General features: G+C 40.2%; 1 protein-coding gene and 1 long non-coding RNA gene across 4 annotated transcripts; one reads left to right on the top strand and one right to left on the bottom strand.

The window, feature by feature from the left end:
• Positions 1–20: 20 nt before the first annotated feature.
• LOC137839850 (uncharacterized) lies at positions 21–2,030 on the top strand. Its single transcript, XR_011086238.1, has 2 exons — positions 21–440; positions 1,231–2,030. It is a non-coding gene; the product is annotated as an uncharacterized lncRNA (long non-coding RNA).
• Positions 2,019–17,724, bottom strand: LOC125989512 (DNA (cytosine-5)-methyltransferase 3C). 3 transcript variants are annotated; one of them, XM_049755979.2, is made up of 27 exons: positions 17,655–17,724; positions 16,796–16,921; positions 14,133–14,260; positions 13,895–14,040; positions 13,010–13,181; positions 12,855–12,916; positions 12,370–12,501; positions 11,990–12,110; positions 11,705–11,767; positions 11,498–11,550; positions 10,744–10,803; positions 10,492–10,641; positions 10,288–10,395; positions 7,157–7,286; positions 6,939–7,061; positions 6,668–6,712; positions 6,505–6,584; positions 6,132–6,244; positions 5,712–5,895; positions 5,365–5,449; positions 5,082–5,227; positions 4,899–4,989; positions 4,653–4,801; positions 4,498–4,583; positions 4,072–4,141; positions 3,770–3,885; positions 2,019–3,244 (listed from the first exon to the last, which is right to left on the bottom strand). In XM_049755979.2, exons 1-27 carry the CDS (start codon positions 17,699–17,701, stop codon positions 3,085–3,087), a joined length of 2,946 nt encoding a protein of 981 aa, XP_049611936.1. In that variant the 5' UTR covers positions 17,702–17,724; the 3' UTR covers positions 2,019–3,084. The 3 variants fall into 3 exon arrangements, with proteins under 3 accessions (XP_049611936.1, XP_049611934.1, XP_049611935.1); XM_049755977.2 differs by lacking the exon at positions 17,655–17,724 and adding an exon at positions 14,891–15,515 and having other exon boundaries at positions 16,796–17,139; XM_049755978.2 differs by lacking the exons at positions 12,370–12,501; positions 17,655–17,724 and adding an exon at positions 14,891–15,515 and having other exon boundaries at positions 16,796–17,137.
• Between the last annotated feature and the right edge of the window lie 530 nt (positions 17,725–18,254).

Genomic DNA, 18,254 nt, shown 5'->3' with positions numbered 1-18,254 from the left:
GCTATACTGCGCATGCGTGATTTGGCCTACGGCACGCGTATTAAGGCAAAAAAGACCACTTTAACTTATTAATGCGGTTCCATGCTCTCAAACATCGTATTTAGTAAAAACATATATTTCCACTGACAAAAGGTATTGCAAGCATTTGTCACTGTTACTTTTGAGGTTTTTTTTATGGCTATCGTATATAGTTTGTCCAAGTGGACTTGCCATAGTACTTCTGCTGCAGCCAGCTCGAGTTCGTTTTGCTGTATATATTGAAATGCACATTTTCGCACGCAATTACTGATCAGCATTGCGATGGAGTCCGTTTTCTTGCGGTTCGACTCGTATGACTTCGAAGCTGATCAAAGATTCCAGCAGGGCCTGCAGACATTACAGGCCAGCGTCTCTGGGCAAGACGCAAACTTACTAGACGCGAAACTCTTCTTTTATAACAGGTAGGTTGGTCTATGTCCCCAAATCCAAATGACATGACTGGAACGCCTGTCATTCTAAAGATTTAACTCAACTACCACCAGCACCCTAGAAAGGATTAAAAAAAAAAAAACTTTTCAACCTAAATTGAACATAAACCAAACACATTTTAAATTCAATATGTATTTATTTATAATATTTATCCACAGCAACTAATTACATTTGCAAAACCAATGTTGTCACAGTGTTGCCAGCGACAAAAACGAAGGTTGTCTCAGAAAGAGATAACATGAGCAGAATTATTTAGAAACTCTGACTCATGACAAATAAGGGGCCCAGTGGAAGGCAGTCATTGCTGAAGACGTTGGTGCCCATGCATATGTTGGAAAAGCAGTGATTTATGCACGTTTTTGACACGAGACATTTTTTTTTAGGTTGAAAACAAAATGATTTTAGTCCTTTTTTGCCATGTCATTCACAAATACAACCGCTATTAGATTTGTGAGTGGATGATCAAGGATGCAGATGTGGAACTTCGCCTACAGAGGCAGCAGCGTTTTACTGCAGAGGGATACAATTTGATTTTCATTTCCAGCAATGTGTTATGCACGTTGCCAATGATGGTGACACAGCTTGAGAAGAAACACAACACAGATCCATCCGCTTGGCTTGTTTATGTACTGTTTGCATATTTAGAATTGTATGCAAATAAAGGTAATTTTGCGAATAATAAAAAAATGTTGTTTGAAAAAAAAAAGAAGACATTTGTAACTCCAGTTTCCACAAATGATCTGATCATGACTTTCTTGTCAGGTTTGTGGAGCCCGTGGAGACCATTAGCTACAAAGCGTGGTCCGTCTCTGCTTCCAAAGTGACACCTTCATCTTGCAGCGATGCTGAAGAACAGAAGTCTGAAAACTCACAGGTAAAGTCGCTTTCCTTTGCCGAGGTTATGCGACTTGTCCAAGAGGGCAAGGACTTACCCGGGGTGACAAAAGTGGAAATACAGGCAAGCAACCTGAGTGCGACTCCTTCACAAATGGAAAGAATACGCAAACCCTGGGAGGTGGCATCAGCGCCCAAGTGACAAGTCACTCAATAAGTTTTGTTTTTATAAAAAGTAGCTATTTCCTTTAAATGTAAGAGCATACAGCCGGTTGCTCAGAATTTAAATGATGGGTTCAAGTTTGAAGTTTGTCGTATATGATGGCACCAAAGCCATCAACCTTACAAGGGTGCCGTTTGTCAATGCTAGAAAATCCCGGAGCAGTCATGACAGTTCTCAAGCTTTACTCTGTTCAGGCAGCTTAACGATATTCCTGGCCTTTAAACTTTTGTTCTGTCTCTATGTATATTATTATTGTCTGTTAAAAATTGCCTTGCAACTAGAAAAATTACTAAAATTGTTTGAATGTTTTGAACGAATTGTGGTGTGAACGCAACATTTGCTGCCTTCAAAAATCCTCACAATCGTCCACCACTCTAGTGTTGGGGTAGAAGACAAAAGTTAGCACTGTTAGCATAGCACCACAGGTTAAAAACAAAATGCCGTTTGTCTCCATGTAACTATGACGCTTGTATTGATGCACACCTGCAATAAATGTGTCACCATATGTTATTCTTTATTAAGGCAGCAACATTTAGCCAACTTCCAGTCACAGTGGAATGCTTAAAAAAAGCAGCAAGTAATCCAGTAACATGGAGGCACACTAGACAGACTCTTTAAAAACACAGTGGGACAGTTCACACATTGAAACATAACAAATCAACACATTCATCATAAAAATCATCAAGATTAAAAGTAGTTTAAAAAGTGGATTTGCATCCAAAAAAAATCCAGCACCAGTATATTGCATTTTCATCATCACATGGTTGATATGACATCACTGATGATTGTCAGCTATCTAAAAAAAAAAAAAAAAAAAAACACTTTTCTCCTATTTATAAGTTAAATAGAAACTATCAAAATTAAAGAATAACTAAAGAATTGAGGTAGAGACCAGCAGCCTGTGCCAATAAACAAATCCTATTTTGGCAAGACTAGCGAGCGACATTTGACATACTATTAAGATACAGAATGTTTGCAGAAATCACCTTTTGGTCGTTTCAGTAACTCTCACTGCTGAGGGTAACTTTTTGGTCAGAAACGTTCTCTTGGTAGGTGCAAGTTCTTATATTGTAATGTAACAGCTGCCTCTGGCTCTGGCTCTGGAGGACACGCTCAGGTTTCACTGAGGTATTAAAACAAGCTCGTAGCATTGTAAACATTTTTATGCAGCAGCCATAATCTTAACTGTGTGTCAGTGTGCTCACTCTGTTTAAAAGCTGTCTGCTGATGGCCTGAAAATACTTGACGGCAATGTAGGTCTGTTGTGCTGTTTGTGACATTATACAGTAGATTGTAGCACCATTTAAATTGGGAGTTTGCGATTTAAAAAGGTAAAAAACACAAACCATTTTTGTCATATTTTTTCCCTAAACTACCAACGGGAAACTTATGTTACTCTGATGGTCGGTAGCTCAGTCACGCCTTCTGTTTCTGATTGGCAGACCACGACGGCAGTTTTGCAATATAACAAAAAAAGTTGTTGTTTTTTTATTACACACTTCCCTTTAACCTAAGTAACCATAAGTTGTGACATTAGAAACATTCATGCATTCGCGGCCTTACGAACTTTGCTGGTGCGATTCGCATTCAAAATAATCTTTGAGTGGCGCCATCAGGTGGCGAATGACGGCGACACTCCAGGAACGCCCCAGGACCCTTTGGCGCTGCAGGCGGCCCATGTTGTTTACGTCCGTGTAATGTTTAGGGAAGCCAAAAATCCTAGACACACACAAATAGATGGGACACAGTGACATTTTGGATGTGTGAAAATAAATGCAAATGATCCAGTTGCACCAAGTGCTGTGTGCAGCTTGGCCACTGAGGCAGGATAATACAGAGACAGAGAATTTTCACAACTGACTGTAACCAGTCCTATGAGTTGTTTCTCGCAGAGGATAAAGGATATATTCCCCTGAATATTTTGTGCTATTGTCTGTCTATATTTTGCGACACCTTTTGTGTTCAAATACCCATTTGATGTTTACTGCAATTTCTTGTATATAATACAGTACACCCCCCTCAAAAATCCAGATTTTCCCTCTTCCACTGGATACTACACAACTCCAAATTGCTGCTTTTTATGCTCAAAAAAGGAAGTATTGTCCGTATTTGATGAGGTTTTTCCAATGAATTTGCTTGATTAGTGGCCAACTGCATACAGGTTCAACTTTTTCTGCAATATTTTTCCATTATCATTTGCGTCTTGTGTCACGTGCGCACGAGATGATATGTCTAAATACTTACTGCTCCATTTCGGTACACCACAGGTAGTCATCTTTGCCGTTCATGATAACAGGAAGTCCCACTTTCCCTTGAACCATGGAGTTTGTCTTTGTAGTGATGGTTCGCACCTTCTCCAGCTGCACAAATACACCAACTTATGGAATGAGCAAAGCATGTGCTATAATATTTTTGAGCCCACCGACCAACCAACCGAAATGAAGCGGATGTTGTTTTCCAGATTGCTGCCTTAGAAATTTGTTATTCTACTACATTGCGATGTGGATTTGAATTGAAGGAATGGTTCAGCTGAAAGCTGCTCTTACCTTTGCTACACGGCCAACTTCCAAACAATCCTGCAGATTTACTTTTTGATCCAGAGATGCGGCCACCGGCCTGAAGAGGAACAACACATTTTTTTTATTACGAGCATACTCTCTTTATTTTGTCAATACTACATGCACAATTATGCGGTGGGTGGCGCCTTGACATACGAAGCATCAGCATAGATCAAGCCCTTGAAATATAAAGCGTGTTACACAGTAATTATTGTAGGATTATTTTCTATTTATTTCTCTTTTTATGAACAGGAGGCCGCGAGCCGTTTGGGTAAATTGTGTCATTGTGTATTGTAGGAAGTGATAGGCTTCACCATCATTATGTCATCTCAAGTTTTGACTTGGCTGACTTTTTAGTTCTGTACTTTTAAAATCCACTGTGTACACATTTGAACAAGGTCTAGCTGTTCATACCTATTCATGCCTGGCAGGTTTCCCCAGAAGTAGCGAGCTCGATGTGCAGGGCTGACAGTTACGGCATCGATGATGATTGGATTGCACTGAACAACAAAACAATGGGACAAGTTAGCGCAGTGTGTTCCCCAGCAGCAGTAATTGAAAAGGATCACCTCTAGGAATCTGCAGATGTCCGTCTTGTCTCTGCTGGACATGAAGACCACATTTTCAAAGAGCCAGAAGAAAGGCCGGTCGTCACCCTCCTTCGGCTTCAGCAGCGTCAAAATGCGGTAGAATTCAAAGAACAGCCTTCCGGTGCCCTCTGCAGGATCGACAGTTAACCTCCAATCAGTTTATTTTCTCCACAAGAACAAATGAATCCCACGTGTTCCAGTGCCAACAGTTTGAATCGGACTTACCAAACAATCCTTTCCGCAGGGGATTGACCATGGAGAGGTCATTGCAAGGACTTCCTCCAATCAGTAGGTCAAAAGGGCCCCATTCAGCAAGCTGCAACACAACCACTTCCAGTTTATTGCTACATCCAAACCACCTACAAATTTGTTTTCATGCATGAGACCAAGCACGGAGTAACCACGCACGTGTTTCCTCGTGATGGTGCGGACGTCGTTGATGTATTCGATCTTGCCAGCGTGCTTGATCATACCCACCGCGATGGAATCCTCACAAATCTCGGAGGCAATGTAGCGATCCACTTTAAAGCCAAGGTCTTTGAGCACCAGGTATCCTGTCATGGTGGAACAAAAGAGCTGTATAGAGTATAATGTACAATGCATGTCTATACGTACATCATACGTATACACTCTCACTTGAAGCACGAAGTGTAAATGCAGCCTAAGCAGGACTGATTTGACCTTAACTGACCTGTTGCGATGCCGTCAAAGAGTGACAGAACCTTCAAGGGCTTGCGTCTATCTGCGGGGATGGCCGGGTAAATTCTGTGAGGCTCCTGGGAACAATCATATTGGTCAATGGAGGCAAGAACCCGTGATCAAAAAGAAACACAAATTTTACATTTCTGCAACAGTGTTGGGACTAACGGCGTTCCGAATGCTGTTTTAGATTTCCAGAAATGGATGATCTACTTTGGATTTGGATCATATAATGCTACTTGTGCATATATGGTACAGTACGTTTTTAGGATTCTAAAATCAAAATGGTTCATAGCGTCAATTGTTACTGAGTTACAAAGTGTGACACAATATACTCACAAACTCCATGGCGCTGTTGTTAGCAAAGAAGTCTTGGACTTTAACGCTCCAGTCTGGCCTTAGTTTGAGCTTTCCCTGGCACTGCGTTGGCTGGCAAATGTAGCAGCTCCACGGGTCAATATCCTTCAGCTCACGAAAGGTTCCCCGTCCCACCAGGATCTCCACGCACTCCTTACAGAAACATCTGCCGTGGACACAGCACAGCACAAATGTAGTTTTGACACCAGTGAGCCGAGAGATGCTTAGAGAGCGGCTTTCCAATTGTTAAAAAATTCACTTGATTTTAAAATTAACAAGAGGGCCGATTATTTTTATGTCTTTAGAATAGTGTTATATAGCAGGCTCCCATTTCCACACACAGATTTTTGCATGTGAGTTGAACTCTGACCTTGACCCTAAGTATACTTTATTCAAAATCACCTGCAACAGCTGGCGTTGCCACAAAGAATGACCTCTGACCCGCCACAGCACACGGTGCAGTACGACTGGTAGCCATCTTCGTCGTAGCGATACAATGTTTCTGTGAAGTTCTCCTGCGGACAGCGATCTTGTCATTTTTGACTTGTGATTTCCAACCCGTAGGCCGCAGCACATTCGTGAGAAATAGTGACATCATCAGATTTGTAATACAGGAAAAACAGATAAACTCATAAATATTTCACTGTATACACCTTTTATGACATTTTAGTTTGGTTGTGCGCTGGGATCTTTTCTAATAGGCTCAAAAAAGGTTAGCAAACTTTGTGTCTTGTGAACTGGACCATAATGATGACATCATTGCAGACTAGCTTACCTTGCATTTGACACAAAGACCCCCTTCAAACAACGGGTGCTGCACAACCACGTCAGGCGACCCACAAGCCAAACAACAATCTGAAATAACAAGCCTTTCCTTTAAAATTTGTCATTTAAAAAACAGTATAAGAAGGAAATCACAACGCTCAGGCAGGACCGACCTTCAATTTTTGTGCCTTTGTCTTTAAGCCTCTCAACTAAAGTGTCTGTAAAACATGAGAGTAAAGTAAATCAGTCAAATATGTTTTTTTTCACTTGATCAGAAACACAGCAATTCATAATTTACAGGCTGTAATTCTCCATAGGTGCGAAGGTGAATGTAAATAATTGTTTGACTGTCAGCTCGACATCCCGTACATCCAACCATGAGCAAATCAAAGTGACAACTTGACTGAAATTCGGATTGTGGATGAGCGCGTGGAGTCCACATACCTCTTGTGAACGTGTAGTTGCAGGTGCTTGCACGACTCTTATAAGCTTGTTTCTTTTTCACTGGTGGCTGGTAGTCGGACTGAGCCGAATCCGAATTGGACAATTGGCCAGCTTCGTGAATAACTAGTTAAGATGACAGAAAAGAAATGTTTTTCAGAAGCTTCTTTGAGAGAGAACTGCATAGAGCGGAAATGTGGCGAGTAGACTGTTCGACTTACCAGGTGGCGCAAATCCCTGCGGCCCTGATGGTAGAAATCCTTTCACTGCCCAGTCCAGCATTAGATTCATTTCTTTTTCTTTATCTCCTTTTGCCTCTTCGAAAGACTTCTCAGCGCGCTCACTTGCAAGCTGCAGGTTATAAATTGGGATTAGCGTGCATTTTGCAGACAGCGGTCATTTGTTCATGCCCATGAAAAGTGAATAAGTGTTGCCCATTTAACTGCATTTGTCTGTGGGGGTTGTATTTTTTTAAACCCCCAAATTTCTTGAGACCAGTAAATATAAAAAAATGATAAATATACATAAATAATAATAACAGACTTTCCCTTGATTCTAGTTGTTTTACCTGTATGAACAATATTGATATTAATAGCACATAATCAACTATGTAGATTTTTTTTTAGTGTGTCACTTGATGCCGTTTTATTTGCACAACTCAGGTAGAGAGTTTATATAACTAGAAGGAAGATTAGAAGCGAAACAGGGAAGAGTAAGACCATGCTGAGAAGTGAAGAGGATGGCAGAAGATAAAGAAGAGTATGGGGAGAAGTGGGGCTCAGGAATGTATGCATGGCAAACAAAGGTGCATCTTCAGTCACCTCCGTGGTGTCTGAACTGTCTCGTCCAGACTTTGTCCTCTTGCCGCACTCCACTTTCTCTGAAATCTCCTGTCTGGATCTGATTGCCTGCTTCTCGGCTAACTTGGCACGCATAATTAGACTCTTGGCGTGTTCTTTGGGATGCGCCTTTTTCAAATGGTTAAACAAGTTGGTGGTGTTGCCCCTGCACGTTTTAACATTCTCCTTGCAAAGTTTGCAGAGCACGAGCGCTTGAGCAAAGTCGTCTGGCTCGAAACCAAACCATTTCCAAATCACAGAATGTGACCCCCTTTTGGGCACTAAATAGTTTTTGACAGACATCCTAAATTTTGTGTGTAAGGATAAAAAATATTATTGTTATGGAAGTGCTACATAAAGATGTTGAGTTTATCCAATTAGTTTTGTCGCACTAAGTTTTGTTGATTGTATTTTTACTCTTTGTTTTGATGAATTACTTTTGTCCCACTAAATCATCTTTGACTGTCATACAAAATATTGTTTGTTTTATAATTGACTAGGCTTTCTTTTTGTTTGTCCAATTAACTGTCGCACAAAATCGCGTTTGACAAAGAAAATTTAGTTGAATATTTCACTTAATATCGCTCTTACTACTGTCCAATTTGATGTCCCACTACAACATAGAAAATTTCGTTAATTACAAGGTAATTACAGTTTGTTCATTTACTTTAGTCCAAATTGCGCTTCAACGATCAAGAATCCGGGAAGTTCACGTGAGTTGGGAAATTTTAAACCCGGCATGCTCAATCTCGAACAGTGCGGACAGAATCGGATCAAAAGTCAAAAGAAACCACGAGGTGTTCACGTTTTTTTCTCGTGTTGCTTCATACGGACTACACGGGAGGGAGACTTTGTTTTTTCAAATCTTTTTCAAATTTTTAACAAGTAAACCGATTGGATAGACGAACACGAAACTACGACTTTTCGATTCAAGTTACTCGAATTACACGTGTAAATCTAGTTGAGATCGACTTTCAATGAAAACGCAGCGATCGGTGGCTTTGTCTCCCCTCTTTGTGGTCCTTGAGAGTGCAGATGTGGTCGAGGCTCTCCGGTGATCCGCTCCAGGAGGCGCGTGAACGCAACTATCCAGTCTGCAGATATTTTGATCGCGATTCTTTCGAAAGCTACAAATTTGCGACGATGTTCACAGTTCGAGCCTACTTGAGATGTTTTTCTTGGGGGCTGCCGGCGGAAGTGAGGGAAAACTGACCCTGCCGGAAGCGTGGAAGGCTTGGGAGGGGGCTGCAAGAGACCCTGCGCAAATGGGGGGTCGCACGGTATCGGATAAAGCTTTTTTTTTTTTTTTTGCTCCCATTGACTCAAGTCAATGGAACACGCCGGGCCATTAAGTCACAACTTTAAAACCAGAGCCAAGCAAACATCTAAATTAATGTGGCCCACTTAATAGAAAATGAAGTCAACTTTTTTGATAAATGTATTTGCTCCTTTCATTTAAATCTGCAAACTGTCTACTTTTAACAGATATTACTAAGACTTTTTTTTCCCACCAAATCCCTTGACATAAACCTAGCAAAAGTTGGAAACATATTTCAGATGGGCACGACCCTTGTGAGGATAAGTGGTTTAGAAGATTGATAGATGGAATTAAATATATGGTATAGTAGCAATAAAATGCAGGACCCCTTTGTTCACACTGTAAACAACAACAACAAGAATCTTTGCAGACACTGTGAATTAAAAGTAATAGTAGTAATATTGTCACATTTCCACTCATTTTGACAATATTACTAATGTATGGCCTGAACACTAAAATTATTAATGCCCATAACAAAAAAGAGTTTGACACTCTGTACCATTATTCAAAGTACACAAATGATCAAGAACACGATTTTTAAATGAGATTCAAGTTCACCTGTAAGACATTTAAATATAGCAAAACCATTAAACAAAATGTGACAATGAAGAAAATGAGTTGGCCTTTGTTCATTCATCAGTGGTATTTTCCTCAATTTTGCCAATTTATTATAGTTGTATTGTTATTTTGTGTTATCTGTAATGTGCAGCTTTTGTGAAATGCACTACATAAGTAAAGTATTTAATTTCTTTTTTTTGTTGCTTTTTTTTGCACTGCATCTTCTACAATAACGTCCATTTAAAATACGATGAAAAGATTTGAGGTCCATGATCAAAACGCTGTAGACAGAAAGTCGTGTAAAATTGAGCTGTAATACAATAGCTTGTGTACAGCAAGTGTGTTAAAGAGGAGAATGTCTACTGAGACAAGATTTTTATGTCGGGACTAAGTTGTTTGTGGAAAAGAGTATGTTGCAATCTGTAAACCATTTATTATGAGTTTGGAGTTGTGGTAATGTTCTGGTCCAAGCTATTAATATAGGCAATTAAAATCATTTTTAAATAGGAGGTTGTCAAGTATTTGTGGTTCTACATGGCAGGCATCTAAAATAAACCAGACAACAACGCTGCAGTAGAATTATACCGTACCGTGTGTGGTAATCATAGCTGATGGCCTGTTGATCTTGTTCTCTTACCTCTATGACTTGGAAGATGGCGGCCTTATAAGTGGGCAGGCTGGCAAATGAATTTTTGCAGAAACATTTCGTGAACTTCCGAAAAGGCATCAAAGCTTCCGTCGCAATCTGTGATAGAAAGTCCATTTGTGTAGACTAGAAATTCACTTCTGCGGCACATTAATATCAAATAAATAAAATAAAGTAGCTCGGCAGCAGTCAAACCTTTGAGAAGGTTCCATCGCCAAACCATTCAACCCTTCGTAGACCTGGAGGGGAAAATTTGGTTTTCCAAGGAATCACCAAACCGGGCCACCAAGAGAAACCCTCTATCTTCCCCCATATGAGCTCTCCAGTCAAAAAGCCGTTCCCATCCTGAAGGAGGGGAAAATCAAATGTGTTCAATCTGATCTCAAAAGCATTGAAGTTTTTTATTTTAGTGATAAGTCCAACTGTATTTGGCACTTTTAGAATGACCTGGTAATTGGCTTTCCGTCGTCCTTTGTGCGCTGTATATCTGTTTGGTGTGTTTTCCACCTGAAAATTAAGAGGGGGAAAAAATTTAATGAATTGATATTAATCTTGGTGGAATATCCATGACCCAAGCTTGATGAAAAATAAATTCCATAAAAAAAGAAAATTACCCCACAAAATTGCTTGATCTAATCTATGTTTCTATTTGCGCCATTTACCTGTCAGATCATTTTTGGGCACGTGATGCTGTTTGGAGCATTTTGACACGTTTACTTGAAAAAGCCCGAATTTTCCCTCGCACGGGCTTATTGGTGGATATTTTTTTACTGAAACCTTTATTTTTACTGCAAGCCAATCAAAGAAAGGTTTTTCCAAATAGCAATATTATTTGCCCTCTCAAAAATGTCTCCAGAACCCATCATCCAGTCTTCATAGTTCTTAGTTTGTTCCCCTCTGGTTGAAGTGGCCATTCCAACCACACTCAGCATTTTGACAGGATGTCATTTTGTCAGGGTGCCATTTAAAGGCTGAATTGCTTGACCTCTATTGAGCAAAGGCACACATTGGGGAAATCTCACAGCACACCACAATTTAATGAAGGAGCATTAAATTTGTTTGGCTGTCAGTATACAAGTCTGACACCCAATGATATTAAAAATGATATTTATCCATTTCTGCCATCACAGGCAGTTTATAGATTGTAAGTTGATAGATAAATAAATGAAATTGTGTATGGATAGAAGAGGAGGAAATATACCCTTTCGTCAGAGTCGTCGTTCTCTACAAGTAGGCTGTCATTTATGGTCAGGTCTAAGAAAAGAAAAACATGCTTTATTATATGCTCGTCTCATTGAACCAGTTTGCAAGCTACCTTGGCATTGACAAACGTTTGTAGCATCTAGCACCACCGATATATGTACGTACACGGAGAATATACTTCCTAGACTGTACTTATATTTCTTACCTTTTAACTTGGTTAGGGCTACGTGGCATGGCTTTATATACTTTGTATACTGTTCCTTCAGTTCTGAAAATAAAATGGAATGGATATGATTATGCCCCTGCAGATGAGAGTTGCTCATTCAACTTAAATAAGCGGAACTTAGTCATTTTGCCTTTTTTGTTTATTCATCATTTATAAGTTGGATAATATTGTGAATTTAAATTTTAAAAAAATCCCCTAAACATTACACATGAAGCAATTTCAAAGACTTGAAGCACAATAATAACAGTTTGTTTTTTAACTTACCCGTAACTGTGTTAGCTTGCGGTACTGTTTGGCAATCGGGGATGTCTGACATGTGCCCGCCATTGCTCTCTATCGAGCATTCACTGTCAAACAGAGAGTCATCATCTGCAATTCCCAGGTCCTAACATTGGAAATAAGTGCAATCAATTGTTAGGACACCCTCTTTAATTTAAAATGATCCCAATTCTCGGAATTGCTGCTCCAAGCTCGTCAGCCACGCTATATAAACATCGCACAGCCAGTTTGTCCACATTGCTATCCCGTCCTGTCTGTTTCCTGCCTTCCCCAAAGCGACTCACGTTGCCCACCTAACCTGTTGCTCGACCTGTGTATGACTTCTACCTGGCCTGGCCCATGATTGGATCACAAGTTCTGCCTACCTGCTTTGTTTTTGGCTTCGTTTTCTTCCTAGGTACAAACTTCTGCCTGTCCCCTTGCCTGGTTCGCCCTTGCCAGCTTCGCTGACGCATCTTCTTCACTCCATTGCCTGTGATGCACTTTCCCTTTACCTCCTATACAACAAATGAGAGGACTGTGACACATTTGGTTGTCCTGTCTGTCTGGTCACAAAAACCGGTGTCAATTAAGACCGGGCTGCTTAAATTAAGTAAGATTTTTCAGAATGCAACGAAATTCTATTTTGCTCACAAGCAAAACACAATTTTTCTTTATGCACACAAAAAATCCAGATTTAATGATCGAGCTTCTGGAAGTTATAAAGCCACTAAGTTGACACGGAAGGGGATTTTTTTTCTTTTCTTTCATGCCACTTTATAGGAAGCAACATCATGCAAAAAGGCCTTTTCTAACGTCATCCTTTGTTGAGCATCACCAGATTTGGGATAGCAGTGTTTCTGGTTGCTACCTTGCCATTGGCTAGCGGCTCGGGTTCACAGTCCTCGGTGGAAGAAGACAGTTTCCTTATGCCTAAGGATGTGAAAATGAAATTCCGATTAATGCTGTGATCAAACCATAGCCACAACTTTGTATGACTGTCACCGTCACAAAGAATAAAATTACTTTTTTTTGCGGGTTTAGGTAGCGGATACAGGCTGATGTCACAGTTGTTTCTGGCGGTCACAGCATCATATTCTTTGTCCGTCACATTGGCTGTGTAGAAGGCTTTAAACCAAGACAGGAACGCCAAGTTTATTTCAAAGTCCCCTTTAATGAGTTCGTCAGCTGGAATGCTCTAAAGGGAAACAAAGAATAGTTTTAGTTCGAGGATTTAAAAGGCCAGTCCTGATATCCTGAGATCAAATATCACAATCAGCACCACTATCTGCAAGGATACGCTCCAGATGACCACCACAATAAATGAAAGGAGCAATAGAAATACAGAAATACTGTGTGTGTATACACGTGTACACGTGAGTGTATATACAGTATGTATGTTTATGTACAATGGTACCTTTACTTACCATCTCTATATAATTCATAATAATTAACCAGAAGCGTGCTATGTTAGCTCACATAACAATTTCTCACAATAATATAATCTCTGCAAGTTTTTTTTTTACATTTTCTAATGATCATTTGTACAACCTCGTGTGGTCACCCTAGCTTGTGTGGACACCATGTTGGTGACCCCTGACCTAGAGAAAATAGCTTTTGTCAAAGATTTACACTCAACCCCCGCTCTTTGTGTGGGATAGTGACTGGGCTTGCCGCATATAATCAACGGCCAGTAAAATGCAGCGGGGGATTTCTTTCCCTCTACTTTAGGAAAAGAAAAAAAAAATCTCCTTTGGGTTTTTTCAAAGGCTGATAAATGCATGTTTTCCACAAAAAACAGGGGGGAAATGGAGCGGGGATCCCAGAAAAAGAAGATTAACAAAAAAGATGAATTCCTCATACATGAACTCTTACACGCAGCACGACTTTATTCAAGCAAATGAACACTACCTTTGTGATGTGATTCTTGGTGAAGGCCTCTTGGAGGAGACTGAAGTTGTGCTTGCAGTCAAACTCAGATTGTGCATCAAACTTCACTTTGCTGATTTCGATTGAGCCTGGGATGACGCAATCCATGATCTGGCAGTGACACGCGCCTGTAATAGTAACGTGATAACAAACACACACAAACGGTGGCCATTTTACTTTTGGGAAGAAGCGACCATTTTGATTTCCTGAAATGACCTACCTGAAGAAATGTGCTCTATCTCCAGGAAATTGGTTTTCAGAAGAGTATTCAGCCATGACAGCAAATCCAACCCATTCGTCTCATCTGGGATTGAGTCCGGGCTCACGATCACTTGTTTGCTCATCTTACTGAATGCCATGAAGGAAAAAAAAATGAAACGCAAATGAACGAAAAGGCAGGATGGTTCTTTGCATGTTGTTCCATCCAAACTGATACTCTATATCCAGTAAATGCTTTTTTACTGGAGTACACAGGTTAGATCAGTGCTTTGACTGTAAGGGGAAATCAAATAATTTAAAAAATCTTTACTTTAATATGTTCTATGCACTCTCACCATTCAAAACATAGTATTCTGATCACTGCTGCGTTTGTGGAATATAAAGCAACACCCTTTTTTTTTTTTTTTTTTTTTGCATCTCGGGGCAGCCATTTTGCCACATGCTGCCACTTGAATATCACATCACACATGCAAAGGGCTGAGGTTGCAAAAAAAAAAAAAAAAAATACCCAGGTGAGCCATGTCAGTTGTTACCTGAGCCATTAGGCACTATAATGTTATTTTCAGCTGATAGCATGTGGCAAAATGGATAAAAACGGGTGGATTTTGCTGCTTAATCAAAATACTGAGTTTAGACAGGTGGAGGCACATAAAAACATATTGGAAAGAATTTCTTTTGGACTTCACTTCCACTTTAAGTACAGTGTGGAAGTACTCTGGCCACCACTGTTTACTGCACTAATTCAGGTAGTTTTCTTACTTCTGAATCGCTGCATCGAGCTCATGGAAAGAGTCGAACTTGTCTTGGAAGTCTGCCGGCTGATTTGGGCACAACGTTGTCCGTGTTTTGATAAAGAGGTGCTTGCGTCGCATGAAGCGGCAACACCAAGTGCGTCCTCCCAAAAAGTCGGTAATATTCATCGCCTTGGCAACTACCAGGGCGTGGAGACGTAACTCTGTAGTTGACAAGTCTCTCCCACCAGCACGTTGTTCAAGCGCCCATCTATGAACTTCTTCCTCCAGCTGTGGCCATCTTGCTTTTAGCCCACGATTTGCTTTCTTTGTTTTCTTCATTGCAGAAAGAGTAACCTTCGCTTTTCGCCACATTCTCACACCTTTCTCACTCACTCCAAACTTTCTTCCCGCTGGCCGATTACCAAGTTGGACCGCATAATTCACAACTTGTAGCTTGAATTCTGCAGAATATGATTTTCTGTTGGGGGCCATTGTGTTCAGTACTTATCAGTTGTCTCTCATGTAATGTTTACAGTTAACTTTTTTTTGTGGACAAATGTAGCAGATACCTGTAGTTGTCAACATTCAAGAGCATGTGAAATTATATATTTTTATTGATTGATTGGTTGGTTAAGAGATCTTGCTGATTTCTAAAACAGGAAAAAAAGAGGGACAAAAACATAGAGGGATGTGAACCAGGGAGCAATGACATAAGTAAAGTTTTATTTTGAATTTGTGAGTTTTGATTTTTTTTTTGTTGGAAAAACTCCGCGATGTACTGAAGCCGCGATAAACGAACTACGATGTAGCGAGGGATTACTGTATTGTGAATTGCGTCCTCCAGAGATTAGGTTTACATTTTGCAGCAATGCGCTTTGCTTTCATTATATTGTTAATAGTTCAGTAAACTCAGCACGGGTGAATACTTAATTCATCTAAATGGCACTCCAAGGTAAATACGTTAAAAAATAATAATCAAAAGCGAATTATTACCGCTTTTCACATTTATCGGTACAGCTGCATGCCAACACGGTGGAAGTTTCTTCCGTAGAGATTCAAACTGACGTGAAAAGACCGCAGAGAAATCAATGTGTTCAAGTTAGGCAGGCGCAAAGATAGGCAACGTAAAATGGCCGCCGATTGCTTCACTTCTCTCAATGACGAGTAGGTCCGTGGACAGGACGCGCCTTGCTGCAATATGATTGGCTGCAGGTCAGGCGCCGCTGCATTATGACTGGCTGCCACGTCTTGCTAAAACCCGACCTACTTTATCCAGGCGCGAAAAGAAAAAAAAAAATCGACCTGAACGAGGCGGTGTTATTTTATATCCAGCTAAACTAAGCCATCCTAACCCCAACCGGAGTCTTAAACTGAACCAAAACCAATGTGATTGTTTTGATTCTGTACAAATGTGACCCGTATTTGGAACGCGCTCCAATCTCCAACACTGGTTAGTAACAACAGAGGTGCCCCCACCATCCAAAAACCAGGAGACAAATAGCGATCTAAAGTCAAATTCGTGCCGAAGCTGATAACTTCGTGCAAGTCGTTTTGCAGGCAAATGGTGCAGGTTTTCTGTCTTTTGTTTAGCTCTACTTGCTTCGAGTGACAAAAGGTGATTTGTCGCCAAACTTTATTCCAAGCAAGACCAGTTGCCTCTACTACGCGTGCATACACGCGTTATTATACGGCCCTTGCAAGAACACGATGAAAAAGACAATGCAAGTTTGGATTTCGTTTGCATGATTAAAAGTACATTACTCTCCAAGCTAGTGCCGAAATGTGTTTTGCATATGCCGCCGATCGGTCTTTGTTACGGGGCGATCATTTCGGTGCGTTTTACGAGGAATTCAAAAAGCAGAATGTAACTGAGGCTCTATTAATGCTTTCTTGTATGAAAGTTTAATTTAAAAAATGGCGCGAGACTTACCGTTTCTTTTGCCTCTTTCCTTCGGAAGAAATGTTCCTCTCTCGACGAGTGCTGGCCGGAAGCACGTTTGGCGGGGCCCACCAGTTAGGACGTCCTCGGCTCCTTGCTGAGCGGTGCAGGTCCGCACTTCGGGTACAAAACAAAGAACAGTGAGGTAACCGACTGGCTAGCTACTCTTACCCAGTTAGCCCGTCAAAACTAAAACCGATGCAATTTCTAGAGGAATTTTATGTTCATATATATTTCATGAGACCAGAATTGTCATTAATACAGACAATTGCTGTAAGTGTGCTGTAAGTAACTAACTAATGCTGTAACTCCCGAGACCAGTCTCTAGAGTCCACATTTTGAAGTTCTTGATCAAGTCTCGGAATGGCCCGACTGGATTTTCTATCTAATACAGATCTGTTATTTTAAAAAATGGTATTGCATTCATACCAATAAAATGTGCACGTGGCGCTTCTCAGATTTATTCGATTAGCACATTGCCCTTGATTTCATGCCATTTTAAGGAAAATCCATATATCGGGATATATGTTTTTCAAAGATGATCTTTTTGGGGGGGGAAACATAAAAAATACTAGCGGTATCGGTACGGGTGACTACTGGTATCGGTGTGGTATCGGACATATGCCCTTTGAACTTTTGGGTGTGACATTATCGATTCGTTATTGTTAGCAAATAAGCAACAAGCAGTTTTTCGTCAATGACTATTGTACCACTGTAACCAACATGTATGAACACAAACGTGAAACAGGAAGTGGTATCGCCTGAAAACAGCCTTCAAAATAAAGCACCTTACCTCAAATCAAAGCACGATTGAATAACCTAACTAACATGAAGAATTCTTAACACCAACCTTTTGTTTTCATTGTTAGGCAAAACATTCCCCTCTGTCCAGAGCATTCTGTAATAATCCAAAGCCGACGTCTAGCATTAGGCGACATGTGATGTCACATCAAGCATGAATCAAAACATAAGATGTAATAGAGTACTGAACATTCTTTGACGCCTTTGGCAGTGTCCGTGATTTAGAAAAACATCAGGCAAACAGTTCATTAAGGTATTCAGGCAATATACCAAAAAACATTTGTTATTTCAAAGTACACAGAAGTTACAGATCATGAAGTTATAAAAACATTTGTCATTACCACATATCAAAAATGTCTAGTAATGTCTTCTTTATTGATTTAGTGTATAGGTATAATTATATGCTTAAAATGTTTTTATTGATTTAATATGTAAATATACTTGTCTACTTTATTCAATGAGGTGTGAGCATATCTGTTTTTGTAGCTAGGCAGGATTTTTTGTTTTTTGGCCCCATTCCTTCACCTTTATTATAAGTCCTTAATGACATGTGTCAGGGTATAAAAGTAATAATTATGTGCCAAATCAATATTCTTGTACTATACCTTAATAGCCTATGCAGACCATTACCTAATCAAGGGCTTATCTA

Source organism: Syngnathus scovelli, chromosome 2 (assembly GCF_024217435.2).
Source record: "Syngnathus scovelli strain Florida chromosome 2, RoL_Ssco_1.2, whole genome shotgun sequence".
Lineage (NCBI taxonomy): Eukaryota > Metazoa > Chordata > Actinopteri > Syngnathiformes > Syngnathidae > Syngnathus > Syngnathus scovelli.
This window is presented reverse-complemented; position numbering and strand designations above follow the sequence as displayed.